Source organism: Carcharhinus amblyrhynchos, chromosome 14 (genome assembly GCF_965287045.1).
Source record: "Carcharhinus amblyrhynchos chromosome 14, sCarAmb.v2.hapA, whole genome shotgun sequence".
Lineage (NCBI taxonomy): Eukaryota > Metazoa > Chordata > Chondrichthyes > Carcharhiniformes > Carcharhinidae > Carcharhinus > Carcharhinus amblyrhynchos.
Genome location: NC_137337.1, coordinates 27,951,101 through 27,973,286, shown reverse-complemented (window position 1 = coordinate 27,973,286; position 22,186 = coordinate 27,951,101). Strand labels below are relative to the sequence as shown.

General features: G+C 39.3%; 1 protein-coding gene across 1 annotated transcript in view; it reads left to right on the top strand.

Annotated features, from left to right (window-relative positions):
- Positions 1–20,064, top strand: part of pole2 (polymerase (DNA directed), epsilon 2) — a 38,308-nt gene extending 18,244 nt beyond the window's left edge. The window contains exons 8-19 of the mRNA XM_080201968.1: positions 283–339; positions 1,172–1,220; positions 2,666–2,738; positions 4,392–4,564; positions 7,729–7,818; positions 7,914–7,968; positions 12,687–12,746; positions 13,587–13,664; positions 13,780–13,888; positions 17,684–17,860; positions 18,687–18,754; positions 19,939–20,064. Coding sequence (XP_080058094.1) covers positions 283–339; positions 1,172–1,220; positions 2,666–2,738; positions 4,392–4,564; positions 7,729–7,818; positions 7,914–7,968; positions 12,687–12,746; positions 13,587–13,664; positions 13,780–13,888; positions 17,684–17,860; positions 18,687–18,754; positions 19,939–19,957 — 1,008 coding nt within the window. The 3' untranslated portion in view covers positions 19,958–20,064. The remainder of the gene's footprint in view (positions 1–282; positions 340–1,171; positions 1,221–2,665; positions 2,739–4,391; positions 4,565–7,728; positions 7,819–7,913; positions 7,969–12,686; positions 12,747–13,586; positions 13,665–13,779; positions 13,889–17,683; positions 17,861–18,686; positions 18,755–19,938) is intronic.
- The last annotated feature ends 2,122 nt before the right edge of the window (positions 20,065–22,186 follow it).

Genomic DNA, 22,186 nt, shown 5'->3' with positions numbered 1-22,186 from the left:
CTGGCCATTGTGATATCGGGTTATCATGCCATTAGTATTTAAATCTCTCCGGCAAAACATGGTTGGTACCATTGTGTGAGGTGAGAACCTGGGTGTGAACCCAATTATTCACCTCATGCAATCTTACTGGTTTGTGGCACCAATTAAACAGCAGTGAGCAGGTAAGATCGCACCCTTAATCTCAAAAGAAGTCCTGTGCAACTAAAAGCTGAAATAAACTTTTTTTTAAACAACGTTATCAATTCTGAATGAATATATTATTAATTACATTTACTGTTTTAGGGAAAATTTTTTCTTGAAGATCCAACTGGAACTGTTCAACTTGACCTGAGTAAAGCCATATCCTTTTATGTGCTCTTCACCCTGGGTTTTAAAATTCATGTGAATTCAGAATGAAAAGCAAAGTATAATCACAAATTTAACACATAAGGAGGTGAAATGAGATCAAGTCCAGTACAGTTATTTGGTGATAAAGTTGGATTGTAAGAGGAAGAAAAGATTAAGAGTGAAGAAGTTCCACTTTCATAAAATGTTGGAAAGGAATGAGTTGTGTTTTATGAGTTGGTCTTTTTTGGGGCAGTAACTGGGATGCTATAATTAACCTAAATTTTGAGCTGGGAACATTGAGGCAAAATTGTGCTGCTGATTGCAATCCACTGACACCCATTGGAAGCTATGTGTATTTGGATATCTGATGAGGGCAGGATTGAAGTGGAGTATAGTGCTGAATATTATTCAATAGCAAGGCAGTATCCACAGCCTTTACATGAAGAGTTCCACATTGGCACTCTTGGAATGGCCTTACATTAACTGAGCATCAGTATGGTTTTGTTGAAAATGTGCAAAGAAAAGATGTGATAATCCTCATTTTACTATTGCATTGCAGAACATTTGTATAAGCTTTAGATAAAAATATATGAAATCAGAACCGATAGGGAATTGTTTCTCAGTGACCACTGGGTCTGTATCCATTTTTGCATTGAACCTACCACAACACAATTGTAACCTGAAGTGACACCTTTTCATTGCATATTCCCTTAGTTGAAAAAATTATCAATCTACCCTTCATTCAATTCCATTAATGTCATGTATCTCAAAAATGCATTTTCTGTAACATATGATCCTGAAATTCCATATTTTCTTGTTAGTAATTTCTTTAACATTGAAGCACCAGTTTCACAGTGGCTTATATACAGAATCCTGCTTTGTTCTAACAGAAGGTAATGAATGTGAATAAGTTTATCTTGACAGTGCTTGCAGCAATTTTCGTGTTTTACTGCCACCAAATGTCACTGCTTTGTGAGCTCTCTGTTCTTCCATCTATTTTGATGGGAGGAAACACAATACTGTTTTTTGGTTGCATCAAAAAGTATCTTTGTTCTTGAATTTTAATAGTTCTGCACAATTAATGGTCAGTTTAGGTGCTTATAAAAAGATATTTATGAGTTGTGTCCTGATTGCAACATAGAATCACAGAATCCCTAACTGTGCACAAGCAGGCCATTTGGCCCATTGAGTATGTACCGACTCTGATAGAGCATCTTACCTGTAATGCCACATATTTACGCCACTAATCCCCCTAACCTACACATCTCTTGGGACACTAAGGAGCAATTTAGCATGGCCAATCAACCTAACCTGCACACCTTTGGAGGAAACTGGAGCACCCAGAGGAAATCCACACAGACATGGGGAATATGTGGAAACACCACACAGACAGGATAAAATGAACTGTAATGACTATTTGTTAACAAGTTATTTTAATAAATAAAGAGTTTGCATTTATCTGGTGCCTTTTGTAAATTCAGGACATTCCAAAATGCTTTCAACCACAGGAAGTATTTCTGAAAGGTAGTCCCTATTATAAGGAAAAATGACAGCCAATTTGTGAACAGCAAGGTCTCTCAGATAGTAATCAGATAATGCCCAGACAATCTATTTTTGGGATATTGGTTGGGGGATGAAAATTGCCAATGCCAGAAGAACTCCTGGCTTTTGTTTGAAAATCCATGTGGTATCTTTTAGATCCACCTGAGAGAGCAGATAAGGCCTTGGTCCAATGTGTCACCCAAAAGTTGGCACCTCCAACAGTGCAACACTCCCTCAGTACTGATCTGAAGATTCAGCATAAATTATATGATCTGGAATGGGACTTGAATGCCACAACCTTCTGGTGCATTGTTATACTCTGTGCTGTGTTGATCTGCAAGGAACAATATTGGCATTGGCCAGAGAAGTCTGATCTTCTAGGGTCAAAATCATAATGTATGACTCACCATGGTTCTGGGGTTGTACTGGTGACAGATTGTCCCTGGGTGTGCAGAACTATAAGTCCTAATTAGCACTGAGACAATATTACTTACGGCTTAAATGCATTTAATCTACCAATATGGAATATGTCTACAGTATTGTGCGTGGTTATCAAAATTATTGTATTTCTTAAAGTAGGCAGAAATGAGATCACTGACTTTAAAATACTTAGTTAGGAAAGCACTCTGCCATTATAATCACATATTAAAGGATATATTTTGGCAAGCATTGAAATGTGCAGTAAGACAAAATCTAATTACTCAGTTTTGTGTATTTGTTAGTAAAATTGTTATTTGGTAATTTCACAATCAACACTAACTCTGAAAATGGCTGTTATAATGAGTATTCTTTACAGGGTGGTATGAAGATGGAATTTTTCACGTCAATGGGTTTGGATTTCCACCTACTGAATCTTCCCACACTACAAGGTGATTTTTACTGAAGAGTTTTCCAATAACTATCTCCTTCAAGGTGGTTTTCTGGTATTTGATTTGATAAATTAATAGTATTTTGGTTTGTTGCAAAGCCCAAGGTCCAAGCGATATTGCAGGCTATCAAACTGTTACTACCATACTAAACAAATAAGATTCATTCTACTTCCTTAACCAATAATTACTGTTTCTATCAACTTGCTGCAATAATCTTTTAATGTTCAGAAAATGTATCCAGATTCTTAATAGAGGATTTTGGATTATGGGTGCTCAGTTCATGAAGGCTGAATTAGTTAGAGAGGGTTAGGGGGGAAATAGAATATTCACAGCAGAGATTTGGATGAGCTCATGGAATGCTAGAGATTGGGAAACTGGCAAGGAACTACACATTGGTTCTGTGGCAGTTGAAATAATGTGCAGAAGATTCATTGTAATGTGAGTTCTAGATTTCAGCTAGAGCCAGAAAAACTACAAAATAATATCCTGTCACACAAAACACCCATAGAAAATATTTTATAACAGTTACAAGATACAGTTAACCTGACTGCTTTATTCTGCCATGATGTGGAGGTGGCAGTTCAAACCTGTTGAACTTTAACCTGATGTTGTGGTGTTCTGCCACACCATTAATAATTCTTATTATGGAAATTTATGTTGCACTCTGTCTAATTGGTAGTATATGTAATTGGGAATATGATATAATCAATAATGATATAACACACATATCTTTGTTTATGCCTGTGACCTAACCCCAAGCCAACTTTACAGCTCATACTGAAAGCTTGTATCTGTAATGTTGTGCTCCGTAGCAGTACTGTTGGTGGTATAGTTGGCTTGGGGTTGACTCTTCATACTGTTTTCAAAAAGGAATGGAAGTGTCAAGAAGTGTTAGATGATGATTTAGCATCAGGTGAGGTATACTTTAAGCATTACCTGCAGCTTCTTTCCTTTCAGAAGAGCACCAGAAGAAATTTTGAAATTGGAATGGTGCAGGGGGGTCAGGGAGTATGATAATGAGAAGCTGGATGCTGCATGAACTCCAGAGCTCCATATGGCTGTGGAAAACCAGTCTGAGGACAGAATAAAATATACCTGGAAGATGAGCAAAATCCTATCTTTTATGCCTGACTTTTATTCCTATAACAACATTGAATCCTAATTAAAGTCCTTGACTAAAAGCTCCTGTGTCAGATGTGATAGTCATCAGGGCAATGTTTATTTGCTGTTCAGTGTTTCTCGATCATAGGAACTGAAGTAGACTCTTAAACCCCTCATTCCTCCTCCACCATTTTATTAGATGTTGGCGGATCTCTACTTCATGTTTCTTTACCTCCACCATGTTTCAAGTATCCCCTTTACCTTTGCCCAACAAAAATGATCAATTTTTGGCTGAAACTTTTCAGTTGACTGCATCCACTGCTTTTTGTGCAAAACAATTACATTGCAAAAGGCAGTAGAAATCTGGAAAAGTGCTTCCTGACATAAATTTACAGCTAGGATATTTAAGAATTCGGCTTACTTGCATTTGACAATTCAAAAAAAGATAAGATCCATTAGAAATTAAAATTGTTGACGTGGGAATATAGTCCTTATATTGTTAATTATTGCCCAATGTCAGCCACTGATGATCTTTCATGCTTTGTCTCTCAGAGCTTATTATGGCAACATAAACTTTTTTGGTGGTCCCTCTGCTACGTCAGTGAAATCTTCTACAAAATTACAGCAATTGGAGGAAGAAAATGAAGACGCCATGTTCGTTTTTGTCTCTGACTTGTGGCTGGACCAGGTGGAAGTACTTGACAAACTTCATATGATGTTTTCAGGTTATATGTTTACTATATTTATTTAAACAAGGATTTTTGGCTTATCAGGCTATGCAGAATTTCATTGGGCATCCAGGTGCTGAACTAGTGTGAGCTTGTACTTTGAGGGGAGACATCAAAGTTGCAAGCAATCTTCTCCTTGACCAACAACCATACATCTTCCCCTCTTTACCCAAATATCACTAACTTTCTGGATTGTATGGCTTTTAGAAACCTGAGTACGTGGGGAAAGGTAATAATCTCTGAAACAAAGTAGGCTTGTTGATTTGAATCTAAGATCCAAAACAATGTTATGTTGACCTACATTACTGTAACCGTAAATCTTTTTATTCATAACAAAAACATAAGACGTAGTAGACCATAAACCCGTCGAGCTTGCTCCGACAATCAAAATATCTCTTTCACGGTTGGTCTTGGGCTTCAACTTCAATTTCCTGAATGAAAAATGTGCAATTAGATTGATCAGTGTAGTAGGAAGGATATGAAGGCATTGGAGAGAATGCAGAGGAAATTCAGTAGAATGATTCCAGGGATAAAGAACTGTAGCTACGAGGATAGATTGGAGAGGTTGGCATGTTTTCCTTGGAGAAAAGGAGGCTGAGAGGAGACTTAGTAGAGGTATTGAAGATCCTGAGGGGTATGATTGGAGTAAACAGTGGGAAGCTGTTCCCCATTCAAGAGTATCAAAAACTAGAGGGTACCAATTTAAAATAATTAGCTAAAGAAGTAAAGGTAAAAGTAAGAAGGAAGAAAATTAAGTTACTATAAGACTTGGAGCGGAAGTCGGCCATTGAGCCCATTGAGTTCTCTGCCATTCAGTGAGATCATGGCTGGTCTGATATAATCCCTGATTCACTTGCTGATTAAAAACCTGTCTATCACCTTGACCATACTCAACAACCCAACCTCTATAGCTCGGTGTGCTAAAGAATTCCACAGATTCACTATCCTCTGACAGAAGAAATTCCTCCTCACCCTTGTCTTAAATGGGTGACCCTCTTACTCTGAGATGACCTGTTTTGTTCCTCTCTCTCCTTTATTGAATAAGGTGTTACATTGGCAGTTTTCCAATCCTCTGGGACTTTTCCAGGAATTAAGGATTCTTGGAAGATTATTACCAGGGCATCTACTGTCTCTTTAGCTATATCCTTTAATATCCTGGGATGCAACCCATCAGGTCTGGGGACTGATCAGCCTTTAACCCCATTAGTTTCTCTCGAACATTTTCTCCAGTGATAGTCACTGTGTTTGTATATTTCCTCCCCAACTTCTGCCCCTTGATTATTTAGTATCTTTAGAATGTTATTAGGGTCACTATGAAGACTGACGCAAAGTATTTTTTTAACTCCTCAGTCATTTCTTGGTTCCCCATTATTACTTTCCCAGTCTCATTCTTCAAGGGGCCTATGTTCAATTTGGCCTCTCTCTTCCTTTTTATATATTTAAAGAAGCTCCCGTTTTCATATGACTTGCTAGTTTACACGAATAGTTTATCTTCTACCTCTTTTTTTTTGGTTTTTAAAACTTTCCCAATCTTCTGACTTACCGCGAATCTTTGCCACCTTATTTGTTTTTTCTTTCAGTTTAATATTATCCTTAACTTCCTTGGTTAACATTTATCCCCTTCCTAAAATCCTTCTTCCTCATTGGGATATATCTTTGCTGTGAGTCATGAACTATTTTCATAAACATCTGCTATTGTTGATCTACCACCTTTCCTGCCAAGCTCCTTTCCCTGTCCACTCCAGCCAGCTATGCCCTCGTTCCTTTATAATTACCCTTACTTAACTGTAGTATTGTTTCTTACCCATATTTCTCACTTTCAAATTGAATGCTAAATTCTACCGTATTATGGTCACTGTTTACCAGAGGACCTTTTACTCTTGAGATTGTTTATTAAACCTGTCTCATTACATGTTACCAGATCCAGAATAGCCTGATCCTGATTAGATCCACAACACATTTTTCTAGGAAACTATACCAAGTACACGCTATGAACTCTTCCTCATGGCTCCTTCTGCCAATTTGATTTTCTCAATCCACATGAAGATTAAAGTCACCCATGATTAAAGTACTGCCTTTTTTTACACGTCCTTATTATCTCCTGTTTTATTCTGCATCCCACAGCATGTAGGGGTCCCATCTGTGTCTTTTTCCCTTTGTTATTTCTCGCCTCCACTTGTATGGATTCTACATTTTCTGATCCAAGATCATTTCTTGCTATCGTACTTATTCCATTTCACACTAACCCCACCACTCTCTCCTTCCTGCCTGTCCTTATGAAAAATCAAATACCCCTGAATATTTAGCTCCCACTTATGACCTCCTTGTAACCTTGATTCCATAATGGTTATAAGATCATAACCATTAACCCCAATTTGCGCTGTTAACTCATTTATTTGTGCTGAATACAATGTGCATTTAAGCAAATAGTCATTAATTTTGCCCTGTTACCATTTTTCCCTTTTTGACCGTATTTGCTGCTTTTTGTTATGTTTGTACATTCCGTCCCTGTCTGCCACATTCTGAGCATCATTACCTAAGTAGCTGCCTTGCAATGCTGCCACATCCTTTCGCTTTGTAAGCCTAAACATCTCTCCAAAACCATTCCCCCATTCTATTTAGTTTAAAGCCCTCTCGACTTCCTAATATGCAGTTTGCAAGAACACTGGTTCCTGCATGTTCAGATGTAGGCCGCCCCAACAATATAGCCCTCACTTTCCCCAGTACTGATGCCAATGCCCCATGAACTGAAACCCACTTCTCCCACACCAGCCTTTGAGTCATGTATTCATCTCTTTAATTTTATGCACCCTATGCCAATTTACACATGGCTCAGGTAATAATCCAGAGATTATAACCTTTGCTCTGGGTTTATAGTTTAGTGGCTACCTCTTCAAACCTTCAATGCAGAACCTCTTTCTTCGTTCTACCTATGTCATTGGTACCCAAATAGGTCACAACAACAGTATCCTCCCCTTCCCACTGCAAGTTCCTTTTCCACTCCAGTAGTTTTACTATGGAGCAGTCCACTATGGGACACTATTCTCTTCAATCTACTACTGGATTCAGTGATTTAAGACATTTTCTATGTGTAAACAATTGTGGTTAAGCACTCCTGAAGCTGTGATATAAACCATGTATGCCTACACTGTGTTCTGCAGGTTATTCTTCCATGCCACCCACTTGCTTCATCTTCTGTGGCAATTTTTCCTCTGCTCCCTATGGAAACAATCAGATCAAGTCTCTAACAGGTGAAGAATGGTTGATTTTTCTTTTTAATTAATTAATTCCTCACTTAGAACTCCAGCTTTATTTTTAATTTTAAAAAATCTTATCAAATTTTCAGAATCGCTGAAAACACTTGCAGATATGATCTGTGAATATCCTAACATCCATAAAAAGTAAGTTCAATAAAACATACAGTCAACCCCGTTAGTAGATTGCAATAATTCTTGGTTAAGTGATTATGAAGGATTGCAATGGATGAAGTAAATTCATTGAATTACTTAATCTTCAAAACATGCTACTGTTGACCGATCTGATGTTTTTGTCCTCCTATACTTTTCCCTTTGTACTTTTTTGTCTTTGTGCAAATTTAAGAAGTTCATTTGAGTTACTTTGCTCAATGTTTCCTAATCAGACTACAAACCTGCCAGTTTATGTTCTGGTGTTCAAACCTAATGATTGCTTACTATATTGTCAGCAGGATTATAGTTTAGTTTAGTTTATTTATTAGTGTCACAAGTAAGCTTACATTAACACTGCAGTGAAGTTACTATGAAAATCCTCTAGTTGCTGCACTCTGATGCCTGTTCGAATACACTGAGGGAGAATTTAGCATGGTCAATGTACCTAACCAACACGTCTTTTGGACTGTGGGAGGAAACTGGAGCACCCGGAGACAGACACTGGGAGAATGTGCAGACTCTGCACAGACAGTGACCCAAGGTCCCAGGTGCTGTGAGACAGCAGTGCTAACCACTGTGCCACCATGCCACCTATACTCCACCAATGGTGAGACAGTGGTATTGGGCATTTGTCCTTGAGAAAAAAACTAGCTCAGATGGACTGCCAGGTTATTTCTTTTTGAGGATAGTTCTGTGCCGCAGTCATTGGGTGAGACATCTAAAACTTCCGAGAGGAATACAAAAACTGTATTAGTAAAGGTTCAACATTTAGCTTGCAAAATGTAAAGATGAAGCTGAGTACAACCTAAAACAGTTACTGAACTATGACATTACGATGACAATATCTGAGAACAATCAACAACTTAAATTTGCTTTAAATCATGAAAAATCTTCCAAGGCCACTGGCAGAAGGCCTAGAAATGGCATTATAAATGAAGGTTTAAATGAAGGGATTGAAACACAGTTTGTAGCACTGAGGTACTGGGAGCCAACTACAAAATCAGTAGAATCGCTACACTGCTGATTGAGCCCATTTGGCCCATCGAGCCTGTATAGCACCCCCCTGCATGACACTAAGAGGCAATTTATTATAGCCAAATCCACCTGACCCTCACATCTTTGGACTGTGGAAAGAAACCAAAGCACCTAGAGGAAACACACACAGACAAGGGGAGAAAGTTCAAATTCCAAACAGACAGTCACCCAAAGCCAGAATTGAACCCGGGTCCCTGGTGCTGTGAGGCTGCAGTGCTAACCACTGTGCCGTAAGCACAGGGTTGATGCTGAATGAAACTTTGTGCAGGCTATATGAGCAGCATGATTTTGGGTGAGTTGAAGTGTACGGTGGTTGAAGGATGGAAGTTCAGTTTGAAGAGCATTGGAATAAGAAAGTCTGGAACTTAAAAAGGACATGGATGAAAGCTTCAACAGCTGTAGATTAGCTGAAGGAAGGGTGCTGATGACCGATGTTATAAAGGTGGAAATGGGTGGGCTTTATAATTGAGAGGATATAGAGTTGCAACCCATGCTCGGGAATAAATACAAGATTGTGAACCATCTTTTTCAATCTACGAGGTAGCTGGAGGGAATAGAATCTTTGGTGAGATGTTTGTGATGGTGGCTGAGGATGATGGCTTTGATTTTCTCAATGCTAAATTGGTTGAAATTGAGGCTTATCCAGGACTTAATGTCAGATTAACAGGCTGATAACACAGAGACATGGAGTGATTAAGGGAGGTAATGGAGATAAAGAGCTGAGTTTCATCTATGGAAATGTAGAAACTGAGGTTATGCCTTTGTATGATGTTGGATGGGAATGTTTGGTCGACTGTGTCAAAGGCTGGAGGGATAGTGCACCACCATTAGACATGGAGACGTATGTTCATGTAGCATAAGCAGACTGGCATAAATTCTGAGGATTTCAGTCTGATCGAATAGTTGGCCATTGCACTGGAATGTGGTCCAGTGTAACATGGTGAGACACAACAATGATTTGGACCTTAGCAGCATTTAGCTGAAGTGAGTTTTGGCTCATTTAGGACACTGTTGGATATTCCGATAATGTGCCAAAGCAGCTTCAACGAGCAGATCATTCCACAACTGTGGTTACAACTGATAAAATAATGCTTCAGATTTGAACGTATTGTCAGAACTAATTAAGATTCCACACCTGACAGTAAGCATCTGTGAACAGAACAGTAAATTGATGAGCTGAGTATTCCCAGCATTTTCTGTTTGTTTCAGATTTCGACGGCTGAATCTTTCTCTTTGAGGTAGGAGTCAGGAACTCTAACTCCAAAATCCCATCTCCATCCTGGTGCCCACCGCCATATTTTCATCCCGGGTGGAGTTAGGCCTGTCTGCTCCTGAAGCAGGCTCGAAGCAGCAGCCAAAGTGGGTGAATGCCAGTCAAAGAGGTTAGAAAGCCCACCTCAATCCACCAGATAATCAGCCCACTTCTATTCATGGTTGCTAGGCCCCCCTACCCCTCATCCCTCAACTTCCCCCATCCACATCCCTAGCCCCTTCCAAACCATCCATGGGTCCTATACCCACTCTGTCAGTATCCATTCCTTGAAGAACCAGTGAACTCTATAATAACACAGGCGTGTCTTTAAATTTGCCATGAAACTGTCAAAACAAGCAAACAGGTATTCAAAATGCCCTTATAACAACTGATAAAATGGTCAATTCATAATCCCATCGAAAAAGCTTTAATCCTCTCAATCTCACCCAAATGGATAAGCAGGCATTGAAAACCACTTCATAGAAAGATAAAGCAAGTTCATACAACCTAACATAATATTACAAGTTCATATAACCGTCAATCAAGCAAAGCAAATGTCTCCTTCACAACTGTGTAAACAGCTCCCGAGAGAGCTTGAATTCATTAGTGAGTTTGGAGCTTAGCCAAACATTGAAAATAGGATTTTTTTGCACAGCTATGTAAACAAAGGCTCAAAAACTGAATACATTGCAACCTTTGAAGCAGGCTGAGCAGGTAGCTGTCAGGCTCAGTTAACCTACTCCTTTTATTAACAGTTTTAGAAGATTCCCGGCTCCAGATTAGGCATTACTAATTAAGCATGTTACTAATGACACCTCTGAGTAACTGTGAGCCATAGAAGCTGTGCACTATGCATCCTGCAAAAGCCTGTCCAACTCCATCAAAATTCAGGGGTTTGAAATGCCCAGCCTGCAATACACTAGGCAAGGGTGGGATTGCTGTGTGCAGGACTGCTATCTGCACTCTTAGGATCATAAAAATTCCACTAGAGGGAATTGGGGATGTGAATCCCAGAATTGTGTCCTGAATGTCAATTTTATACCCCCATGCCTGCTCTCCACATCTTCATTTCAACACAGAAAGAAGCATGAAATCCAAGTCTTGGCATCTATAATTTCCTGGTTTCTGTTTCAGTGAAAGATTTAACAGAAAGAGAAAACTGTCATCAGTGTAACCTGACTCTGTGCTTAAGGAAAATGTGGATGAGAGCCAACGTCTCTGTCAACAGTAAATGGAAGGGGAAAGATGAAAGCTTGAGGGAATATAGGAAGGAATGTGCTTGTTGTCTTATGACAGATAGGAATAGAACATGAAAGGGCAGTGCCATAGAGGTGCACTGTGGAGTGAGATGCAGAAATTGACTATACTGAAGGGTAAAGATGGATAATGCTATGGTAGCAAACACTATGATCAATGTAGTCCCTGTTACGCATTGGACAAAATGCAGAACAGAGTAACTTTAACTCAGTGATGGATGTGAAGATGGTAGATAATGGTACATTTAGTGGCCTCGAGGAGGAAAGAACAGTGGGGTCAAGAATGAACTCTTGAGGAAGAAGATAACTCTGGGTAGGAAGAAATATTTCAATAAATGAGAAATTAGGCATTGAGCCAAAGAGGAGTAGCTGGGTCCGAAAGAAGTCACAGAAGTAAGGGATTGGCTTTGTAGTAAAGATAAATCTGATGTGTGGGTAGTAATAAGGGAATAGCTGCAGAATATTATAGAGGTCCAGGGAAGTGATGAGGCAGCAAATGGTGAAGGCAGTTAAGTAGATTTCTTTGGAGTCCAAGAAGTTGATGACCTCGCATTTGATATCAGAGGCATAGGTTGAAGATGGTATGTAGTGAGGTTAATTAATTAAGGAAGATTGTGGTGAATATTGGATTATCCTTGCCCTCAAGATGATGCTCTTAACTTATCATAGAATCCCTGCAGTATAGAAGGAGGCCATTTGGCGCATCGAGTCTGCACCGATGACAATCCCACCCAGGCCCCACTCTTGTAAATCCCCTCCCCACCATATTTACCCTGCTAATCCCCCTGACACTAGGGTTAATTTAGCATGGCCAAACAGCCTAACCCGTATATCTTTGGTGGCAGGCATCTCAGTCGCTTGCTCAGTCAGCACCATATGGCAACAGCAACTTTGGATTTACTACATGAGCTACACTCATAGTTGGGAGATTGAGCCAATCTACTTCCAAGCCAAGTAGATCTTAGTATAATTTTATAGCGTAGGCAAAATTACAATTCAGAGTTCTTCTTTTCACTTCAGTGTAGAACAGTTCACCTGATGAGATGTGGAATATTGTTACATCATCCTTTTTTAAAATAAATTCATGCTTTCAGAAGAGGTTGTAGAAATGTTTTATATTATGTTATAGTCCATAATAGAATCTAAATATTTTTCTGCTCATTTTGCAGCTGCCGCTTTGTTTTTGTTCCTGGCCCTGAAGATCCAGGTCCCGGTTCTATCTTACCCCGGTAATCACCAGTCTTTACTGTATTTCTTCTCTTCTGCCCTTTTCAATATTGATGGTGTCCAGCACCATTGGACTTTGTTTCCCAGAAACACAACTGCCTCTACTTTACATCTACTCTTCCTGCTGCTTTGGGAGGGCAACCAACATAACCAAGGACCCCATTCATCCCAGACATGCTCACTTCCACCTTCTTCCAGTTGGGGAAAAAAATACAAAATCTGAGATCACGTACCAACCAACTCAAGAACAACTTCCTTCCTGCTGCTATCAGACTTTTGAGTGCACCTCACATATATTAAGCTGATCTTTCTTTTCACCCTTTTGGTAACTGCGACACTATATTTTGCATTCCATCCTTTCCTTCTCCCCTGTTTACTCTATGAATGGTATGTTTGGCCTGTGTAGCTCGTAAGAAACAATACTTTTCGCTGTATCCCAAATACACATGACAATAATAAATCAATTGAATTCAATTAGCTCAGAGCGACAGTGGACTGAATGAATTCATTCTATTGCTATGAGTTTTCAATTAGCCCAACCACGTCACTCACCTGTAACCCTTTTTGTGACAAATCACACTTGATGTCATCTACCCCATACTTCCTAAGTCTTCTTTGGCTTCCTGTTCCATGTAGTTCTGTATGCAGGACCATGAAAGGTATTCTAGCTGTTTACATCCTTGAAATGTTCCCAGTAGCATTTTATTTTTAAGGTGTGGCATTCTATTTAAGCACTAGAAATCTTCCGAATGCAGCAGGAAGCGAGATTGCCTTTGGTAATTGTCTAAAATTGATTTTATAGATGAAGGTTATTTTATAACCCTACTTTCATTTGTTTAAAGACCTCCACTAGCTGACTACATCACAGAAGAGTTCAGTAAGAGAGTTCCATTTTCTGTGTTTACTACAAATCCCTGCAGGTAAACTTTCTGCGTAACTGATCATTTCACAGTTCGCTGGTCGTTTCATTGATGGATATTCTGTAATTTTTTTTAAAGCAGCCTAATAATACTTTTCTTTGCTTAATTCTGTTAGGATTCAATACTGTACTCAGGAGATCGTCATTTTTCGTGAGGATTTGGTTAATAAGATGTGCAGAAATTGTATCCGTTTTCCTGGCAGTAATTTGGATATTCCAAACCATGTGAGTGGCTGTTCATTTATTTGTGGAATTTTACACCAGATACTCTGGTTTGGTGTTACCAACCATTACTGTAAACTGTCTTTGTATGCCCAGAGATTGAGTGTCACTTTACTTATCTTATTTCTGGGGATAAAAGCACTACATGGGGATCAAGCACAATATTTGCCTCTATATGCTGTCTTACTGAAATGTTCCATCTGCTGCCAAGCTTGTCTTGAGTATCAGTCCCTATAATGAACAATTGGCAACTTCCCTCTCTCCAGAACAGTGGGATTAATGCCAGTTACAGCATTCTTTATCGTGTTACCTTTGCTGAGATCAGCTAAATCACACTGATCAGGGATGCAAATTGCGATCTTGTCGATTTGATGGCTCAGTGAGTTTGCGCCATCAAATGCACCACTGCCGCATTATTTCTGAATAAAATGCAAGTTTTCTAATTACAACGCATAAAGAACCTTGAGGGTTAAATTTTATATAATAACACAATTTAAACTAGATTCTCCCCCATCATAGTCACTTATGGCAATCTAGGCTTAAATCTATTTATGTTAAACTTTAGATAATTTACAGAATCTGAAATTTTAATCCTAAAGGAAGCAAGAAAGTACTTGCAGTATACAATGCTGGCTAAATTAGCTTGATATCAAAACATTAAGGATTGCTTACTACAGTTATTTTAATTTCTAAATGCAGCTCCACCAGTTGGCACTAGGAATCTTGGAAATTTATGGTGCAGGGGTTGGCTTTTTATTGGAGGTGGACCCCACTGTTATGATTTCTGCCCTTAGACCAGTGTCTCCCATGCTCTGAATGAATCAGTGGCCTCTGCCTCAACCTCTCCTTGTGTCAATGTATTCCTTGCTGTAACAATTCTGCATAAAGATGGATTACCTAACCTTTCTCCTCGTTCCCTTAGTAGTTATTTTAAATTGATGGCTCCTTTTGACTGACCTTCCAGCCGTAAGAAATTCTCCACAAAGTCTTCTCTGCTCTAATGAAAATCTTGCATAGTTGCCCAACCTTGTTATTGTCCTTTTGGTTCTGTGCCACACACCCTTTGTGGCTTTAATATTCTGTCTATAATCCTTATACGCCCTGCATTACATTCGCAACTTCACTTCAAAAGTGCTTTGTTGACTGTGAAGCACATTGAGATATCCAGAGGTAGTGAAAAACCCTCCATCAAAATATGAAGTTTTTTGATGTAATAAGGCCTTGCAAAGTGCACACCACATTATGGATTTGGCACTGCTGTATACTAATTCATTAGTACTGCTTTATTACTTTATATCGTGTCAGTTAAAATATGTATTATATTTTGAGGGCTGTTCAGTTAGACACAATGCTCAAATTTTTAGGTGTTAATTTAATATTTATGACAAATATAGATAGAATATACAGCATAGTGTACGAGCAAAATGACCATAACCAAGAGGATTCTTCACAACATTTGTGCTGAGAACCAATCATATGAAATGAGAGAAGTAAATATCTGTGCTCCTGAACCAATTTTAGCTTGTAGAGAATTGCTTCTTGTCTGGGTGTATATCCTTCCTTATCGCTGCTATGTGACAACTCTTCTGCAACTCTCTTGTTTCTCCAGCTTTCTCAAAGATTTTACTACAATTGTTTAAACAGCTGGCACCTCCTTTGTGATGCTTTATAATTAGTACTGCTAAACATCAGTTACCTCCATAAAGGATATTCTTCCCTTTGGTGAAGACTCTTTGACTCTAGGAACCATTCTGCCTATAAATTCTTCACTTTACAATGGCATTTCCATGCTATCATATTTCTTTCTACAATCTATCTATTCAGATGTTCTAAATATTGATTAACAAGTTTAACTATTTTTTAAAATCTTTGATACAATTACAATAATAAAAAATAAGCATAACAACATTGCAGTAACATGTCTCTTTGGAGAATTAACCAGGCCTGCTGCAGTACCTCTAAGTAATCTTTTGCATCCAATTCACTTGCTATTAGAATCCCTACAATGCAGGAGGCCAGTCAGCCCATTGAGCCTGCACCAACTCTCGGAAGGAGCATCTTAATCAGCAACCCCTCCCCCCCCCCAGTCCCTGTGCATCTACCATGACTAATCCACCTGACATCATTGACTCAAAACTATTATCTAGCAATTCCCCGTACATGACATTTAATTTGATTTTGGTCCTTTTTGTGCATTCTACCTACTTGCTCACCCTTTAATACTTCTTTCAAAGCTGCATTTCAGATTCTTTATCTCCTGGGGGAGGAATCTATTCCTCAGTTGCTGACTCAGGAAGTCTTTTGCGTATTTGGGTGGAAATAAACTTCTGAGAGGCCAGTTCCCCTTCACCTAAACTGATTTATTTACAATGGTTTTCAATACTCAGGCAGGTACTTCCCAGTACAGAGCATTCACCCCAGTGCCAGTGACCTGGACACTCCACGTTATATGTCTTTGTAGAGCTCCCTTATAAGAACATAAGAAATAGGAGCAGGAGTAGGCCATCTAGCCCTTCGAGCCTGCCCCGCCATTCAATAAGATCATGGCTGATCTGTCGTGGCTCAGTTCCACATTCTCGCCCTCTCCCCATAACCCTTAATCCCCTCGCTTATCAAAAACTCATCAACCCACGTCGTAAGTATATTTAGCGAGGCAGCCTCCACCACTTCAACGGGCAGAGAATTCCAGAGATTCACCACCCTTTGAGTGAAGAAGTTCCTCCTCAACTCTGTTCTAAACTGCCCCCCCTTTATCTTGAGGCTGTGCCCCCTAGTCCTACTGTCCTTTTTGAGCGGGAAGAGTCTCTCCACCTTTATCCTATCCATCCCATTCATCATCTTATATGTCTCAATGAGATCTCCCCTCATTCTTCTAAACTCTAACGAGTACAAGTCTAGTTTATTCAGCCTCTCCTCATAGCTCAACCCCCTCAACTCCGGTATCAGCCTAGTAAACCTCCTCTGCTGGGCAACCTTAACAAGCCTCAATTAGGGACATCTTTTGATGCCAACCAAACAAACAAAGTAACTTAAGGACAATTCAAAAGGGGCAGCTCCCAAAAAACAAAGCGGAAAGGTAATTTAAAACATCAAATTAAAATGTGATTATAGGGGTCAGTAATACACTTCAGTCCCTGCGGTGCCGAGTGGGTACAGAAGGCATTAACAATACCTTCAGACACTGCATGCTTCCTCTCTGGGGACACCCAGCCGCGAATATAATTGTGGTAGAGGGGTAGACAGTCAGCTTGGACGAGCCCCTTGGTTGCCTGCTGCCTGAATCTATAGGTGGAATGCAGGCCCAGGAGCAGGTTCACAAGGAGGCCCCCCGCCCCCACCGCAGCTGGGCATCTGTAGATCAGGAGCATGGGGCTGAAGTGCAAACAAGACATCAATAAAGGTTTTTGAGAAAACTGAAAAAGTTGTGCTGCCTATAACACATAACATTGAGATGGCTCACAGATGCACAAGGTTACAAAAAGGGCATGCTTGGTAGCCTGTGAACTGGTACAACCTATGATTGTATGGTACTGCTATGTGCAGCACCCTCCACTCCAGGTCCTCAAGCTAGCCGGGGGGAAGATGCTTCTGTAGAGGGACCTCCACTGGGGATGACCTCAATTAGGGAGCTCATATTTCAGCAGGTCCAACTCATGGACCTCACTGAGGTCATTACAGAGTTAAAGTGTAACAATTCTTTTTCCAATGATCCATTTAGATTTTTGTTCTTTTGAGCCATTTTGAGGGTTTTTTTGTGATGAAAATATTAACGTCACTAATATTTTTCTTTGTTGTTAGTTTGTGAAGACCATCATAGCACAAGGACACCTAACACCACTGCCACTGTTCGTCAGTCCTGTCTACTGGGCCTATGATTATGCTCTTTCTGTGTACCCGGTACCAGACCTGATTGTGTTCGCCGACAAGTATGATCCATTCAACATCACAAATACAGATTGTGTCTGTATCAATCCTGTAAGAAGCACTGCATAAAGTTCTTACCACAATGTAAACTAAATTAATTTTTTGGAAAAAAAAATCAGTCTACCGCTTTAAAAATATTTTATTTCCAATAATCTTAGTGAATTTTCTGAATTTGGTGTTAGTGTTTTTTTTAATTACTGTTGAGCATTGTACATCTTTAACAAAATGGTTGCAACTTCTTGCAATATTGTCACTTTCAATCAGTTGCCATTTGCAATGCATTTTTTTTCTCTTTTTCCTTCTTTATTTTTTTGGCTGCCGTTCTTGCCACAATGTGGATGTGCCGGCGTTGGACTGGGGTAAACACAGTAAGAAGTCTGACAACACCAGGTTTTAGTCCAACCGATTTATTTGATAGTAAACTCACAAGCTTTCGAGGGGACTCCCTCTTCGTCAGGTGAATGGAGAGGTCTGGCCTCGGACAGAGCATATAAAGCACAGACAGTTTAGAGATTACTGATTAGATTTGCATTTTAATCAGTAATCTCTAAACTGTCTGTGCTTTATATGCTCTGTCCGAGGCCAGACCTCTCCATTCACCTGACGAAGAGGGAGTCCCCTCGAAAGCTTGTGAATTTACTATCAAATAAATCGGTTGGACTAAAACCTGGTGTTGTCAGACTTCTTACTGTGTTCTTGCCACAAGCAGAGGCAGATAACAGGTGAACAACAATGACTTCAGCGCTGGAAGAAACTGAATGTGTATTGATGGATGGAGTGGGTGCTAAGTGGGCAATGCGCAACTGTCCTGGTATGGCGGCAGGAGTTATAGTAATAATGTACATCTTTTAATGCAAGCCTTATTTCTTTGTTTTAGGGCTCGTTTCCACGTAGTGGATTCTGCTTCAAGGTGTACTACCCTTCAAATAGAACTGTGGAGGACAGGTAATGAAGAAACCTTGTGTAGAGTTTCTGTTGTAATTTAAAATAGGACCATTAATTTTCATTTTCCTAACTTGGGCCAGTATAATCAGATGCAACAGTGTAGGAATGCTTAGGGCGGCACAGTGGTTAGCACTGCTGCCTCACAATGCCAGGGACCTGAGTTCGACTCCCGGCTTGAGTCACTGCCTGTGTGGAGTTTGCATGTTCTCCCCCTGTGTGCGTGGGTTTCCTCCAGATGCTCTGTTTTCCATCCACAGTCTGAAAGAGCTGCCGGTTAGGTGCATTAACCCGAATAGGCCCTGGAGTGTGGCGACTCTGGGACTTTCACAGTAACTTCATTAAAGTGTTAATATAAGCCTTACTTGTGACTAATAAACTTTAATAAACTCCAAAATCCAGGAATCTATGAAAAGGTAACTTCATTATTTTGAATTCTCATCACTGCAAATCCTGTTAAGTCAGCTTTGGATTAGGCTGGAGGGGAGGAACATGAAGGAAGCCAAGGACAGTCCCATTCTGTTCTCTCTTTATTCAACCCTGTACCATTTTTGCCTCTTAACACCACCCTTTGGTTATTTAATCATGCCTGCAGACCTTCACTTTTGTTCTTTCCTCCTCCCTGTGTTCTCAGAATTCTAGGAATTTATTACATAGAAGAGGGCCGTTTGACCTGTTTAAAACCAACTGCATCACAGTTATGATGAGCAATCAATGATCAAAATCATTAACTCTCTTTCTCACTCCATGAATGCTGCCTGACCTGGGTGACATTTCCAGCATTTTCTGTTTTTCTTCCATGTTTCCTGCATCTGCTGAATTTTATTTGTCACAGAATTAGGTTTGGTAGTCATGGTTACTGCATTAAAAAGCCTGCCAACATGCATCATCAAATGAAGAATGACAGGCTAAATGAAATAATTCGGTCCTGTCAGCACTGCTGCAACTGTATCCCAGCATAAGTTAGGAGACAGGGCAGAAAAAGCTATTTTCCATGTAAACTAAATATATTAATTGTGGACATTTATTCCAAATATATTTTTTAAGTGTATTAACAATTGTGATTACTGGTTTTTTTAACATTAAAAATATGTGAAATGTAAAATGTGTTTACAGAGATGCATTAGTTAGAAAATCATTTCAACTAGTTTTGCAAAGATGCTGATTAGATTTTCCTTCCTTTTCAGTAAACTTCAAACTCTTTGATTGTGAATTTTTTAAAGTTGGAGAAGCCCTGATGCCGAAGACTTACACTTGCACATTAATATCTTCTAAATTTCTGATAATTCCTTGTTTATTTGTATATATTTATACTGGTGTTATATTATGAATTAAACTTAAAATATCTGCCTGATTTAGTTGTATGTTTGTTATTGATAATTATCCCTTTTTTTCAAAGCTTGATGTCAAATTAAAATTTTCAGTTATATCTTTTTAAGAACTGTTTTTATCCCTGAAGGTTTCTACCATTCTCCGAATTTATGAAACTTGTACCTGTATCACCTCTAAAACATCTTTCAATTTACTGCAAGAATTATGTTGATGAAATATTGATTATGTTATGAAAATACTGTGACAGAAGATCACTCAATCTTATTAGTGGCAATAAAGACTTTTTCTTCAGATGATAAGAATGCCCAATTGTCCACGATATCAGCACATCGTGTCTAAATATGACTAATTTCCAAACAAGAGGCAAAATTATTTTCTGTATTTTTAACCTAATATTCTGAAGCAAAAAAGAACTTTTTTGACTACTGAACATTTTTGAAACCAAAAGTGTTGTTCAGAAAATTAAACTGTTTTTTGAATTAGTCCAGTCCCTCCCAATTTTGATACTGATATGCCTTTAGCATATAACACAGTAGATAAAATAAATTTTACAGAGGATCATCAAAATTCGTAACTAGGTCAGTTTTACGCTGTTGATTGGCCAGCCAGTTTAGTGGTCAATCTGTGGCTGAATTGAACCATTTCCATTTTCTGACATTACACAAGAATCTCAAGTTCATGATAGCAACTTATTTTGTATTCATTGATTGATCCATGTGGATGCATCACAACTGACCTTGATTGTGAACACATTAGGCACACACACATGGTTCAGAGCAGTGATCAGGAACTCAGTCTTGATTTTCCTTCTCTTCTTGATAACTGTGACACTGCTAATTTAGCATAGACTAGGATTGAATCTAGACCACCATGTCTCCACAGCTCAATTTCAAAGTTAACACTGCACTGAGTAATTAGGAAAAGAATAAATATGATAATCCACTTTTATATGGCCCTTGAGCTTCTACTTTCTTCAGAGTCCTCAGAATATCCTTGTGTTCCTCCTTCTGACGCTTGGTTCTGATTTTGATTTGATTTATTATTGTCACATGTATTAGTATACAGTGAAAAGTATTGTTTCTTATGAGCTATAGAAACAAAACATACGTACATAGAGAAAGAAAGAGAATGCAGAATGTATTGTATATATTGAATGCACAGTCATAGCTAGCGTGTGGAGAAAGATCAACTTAACGTGAGGTAGGTCCATTCAAAAATCTGACAGCAGCAGGGAAGAAGCTGTTTTTGAATTGGTTGGTACATGTCCTCAGACTTTTGTATATTTTTCCCAATGAAAGAAAGTGGAAGAGACTATGGCTTCTAATGATAAATAAATTATAGATTTGGTCCTCTGTGATGTGTAAATAATTCAATCATGTTGGACCTGTTTTATTTCGATGCAGAAAAGGCACTGTGAGATGAATGCCGATCCACTTGTCTCACTAACCACATTTAATCCTATTTATCTTCTGAAAAAAGTTTAATAAAAATGGGAAAAGCTGATGCCACATCAGATGTCAGAAATCAGACTATGCATGGTAGCATCAGTGCAATTATTTTCACACTTCACTGGAAACTTCCAAATACATTAACCATCCCTTTTGAGCTTTCATTTATTTCTAACTTGCTTTCTCTTGAGGAGTTCAGAGAAATGGTAGTATCACTGTGTCCCCTCAGATGTTGGTATAATAATGACTACAGTTTAATTTAAGAAACCATTAACGTGAGAGTGAAGAATGAAAGTCGCAGAGACCAGGCTGTGCTTGACTTTGTTTCCATGGCAACCGGCACGCGGCAAATCACCGCTCCGTCCGCTTGGTGTGCGCATCCGCCGCAAATTAGTGACCCCCCCACGACGGGCAATATTTTTTCGACTTGAAAGACCAGTGACGATAAACAGCTGTTCCGTTCAGAAAGATAAAAAGGGAGAGAGAGGAGATGGGTGGGGTAGGGCTAAAACAATGCCTGGGAAGGGGGTAGGACTGGCGTGAGGGCGCTGACGTCATCAAGGTGCTGCGGGCGGGCGGATATAGAGATGGTGCTGCGGCCGCGCGGATTGATATTGGGGATGGCGCTATGGCCGGGCGGATGGATATGTTCTGA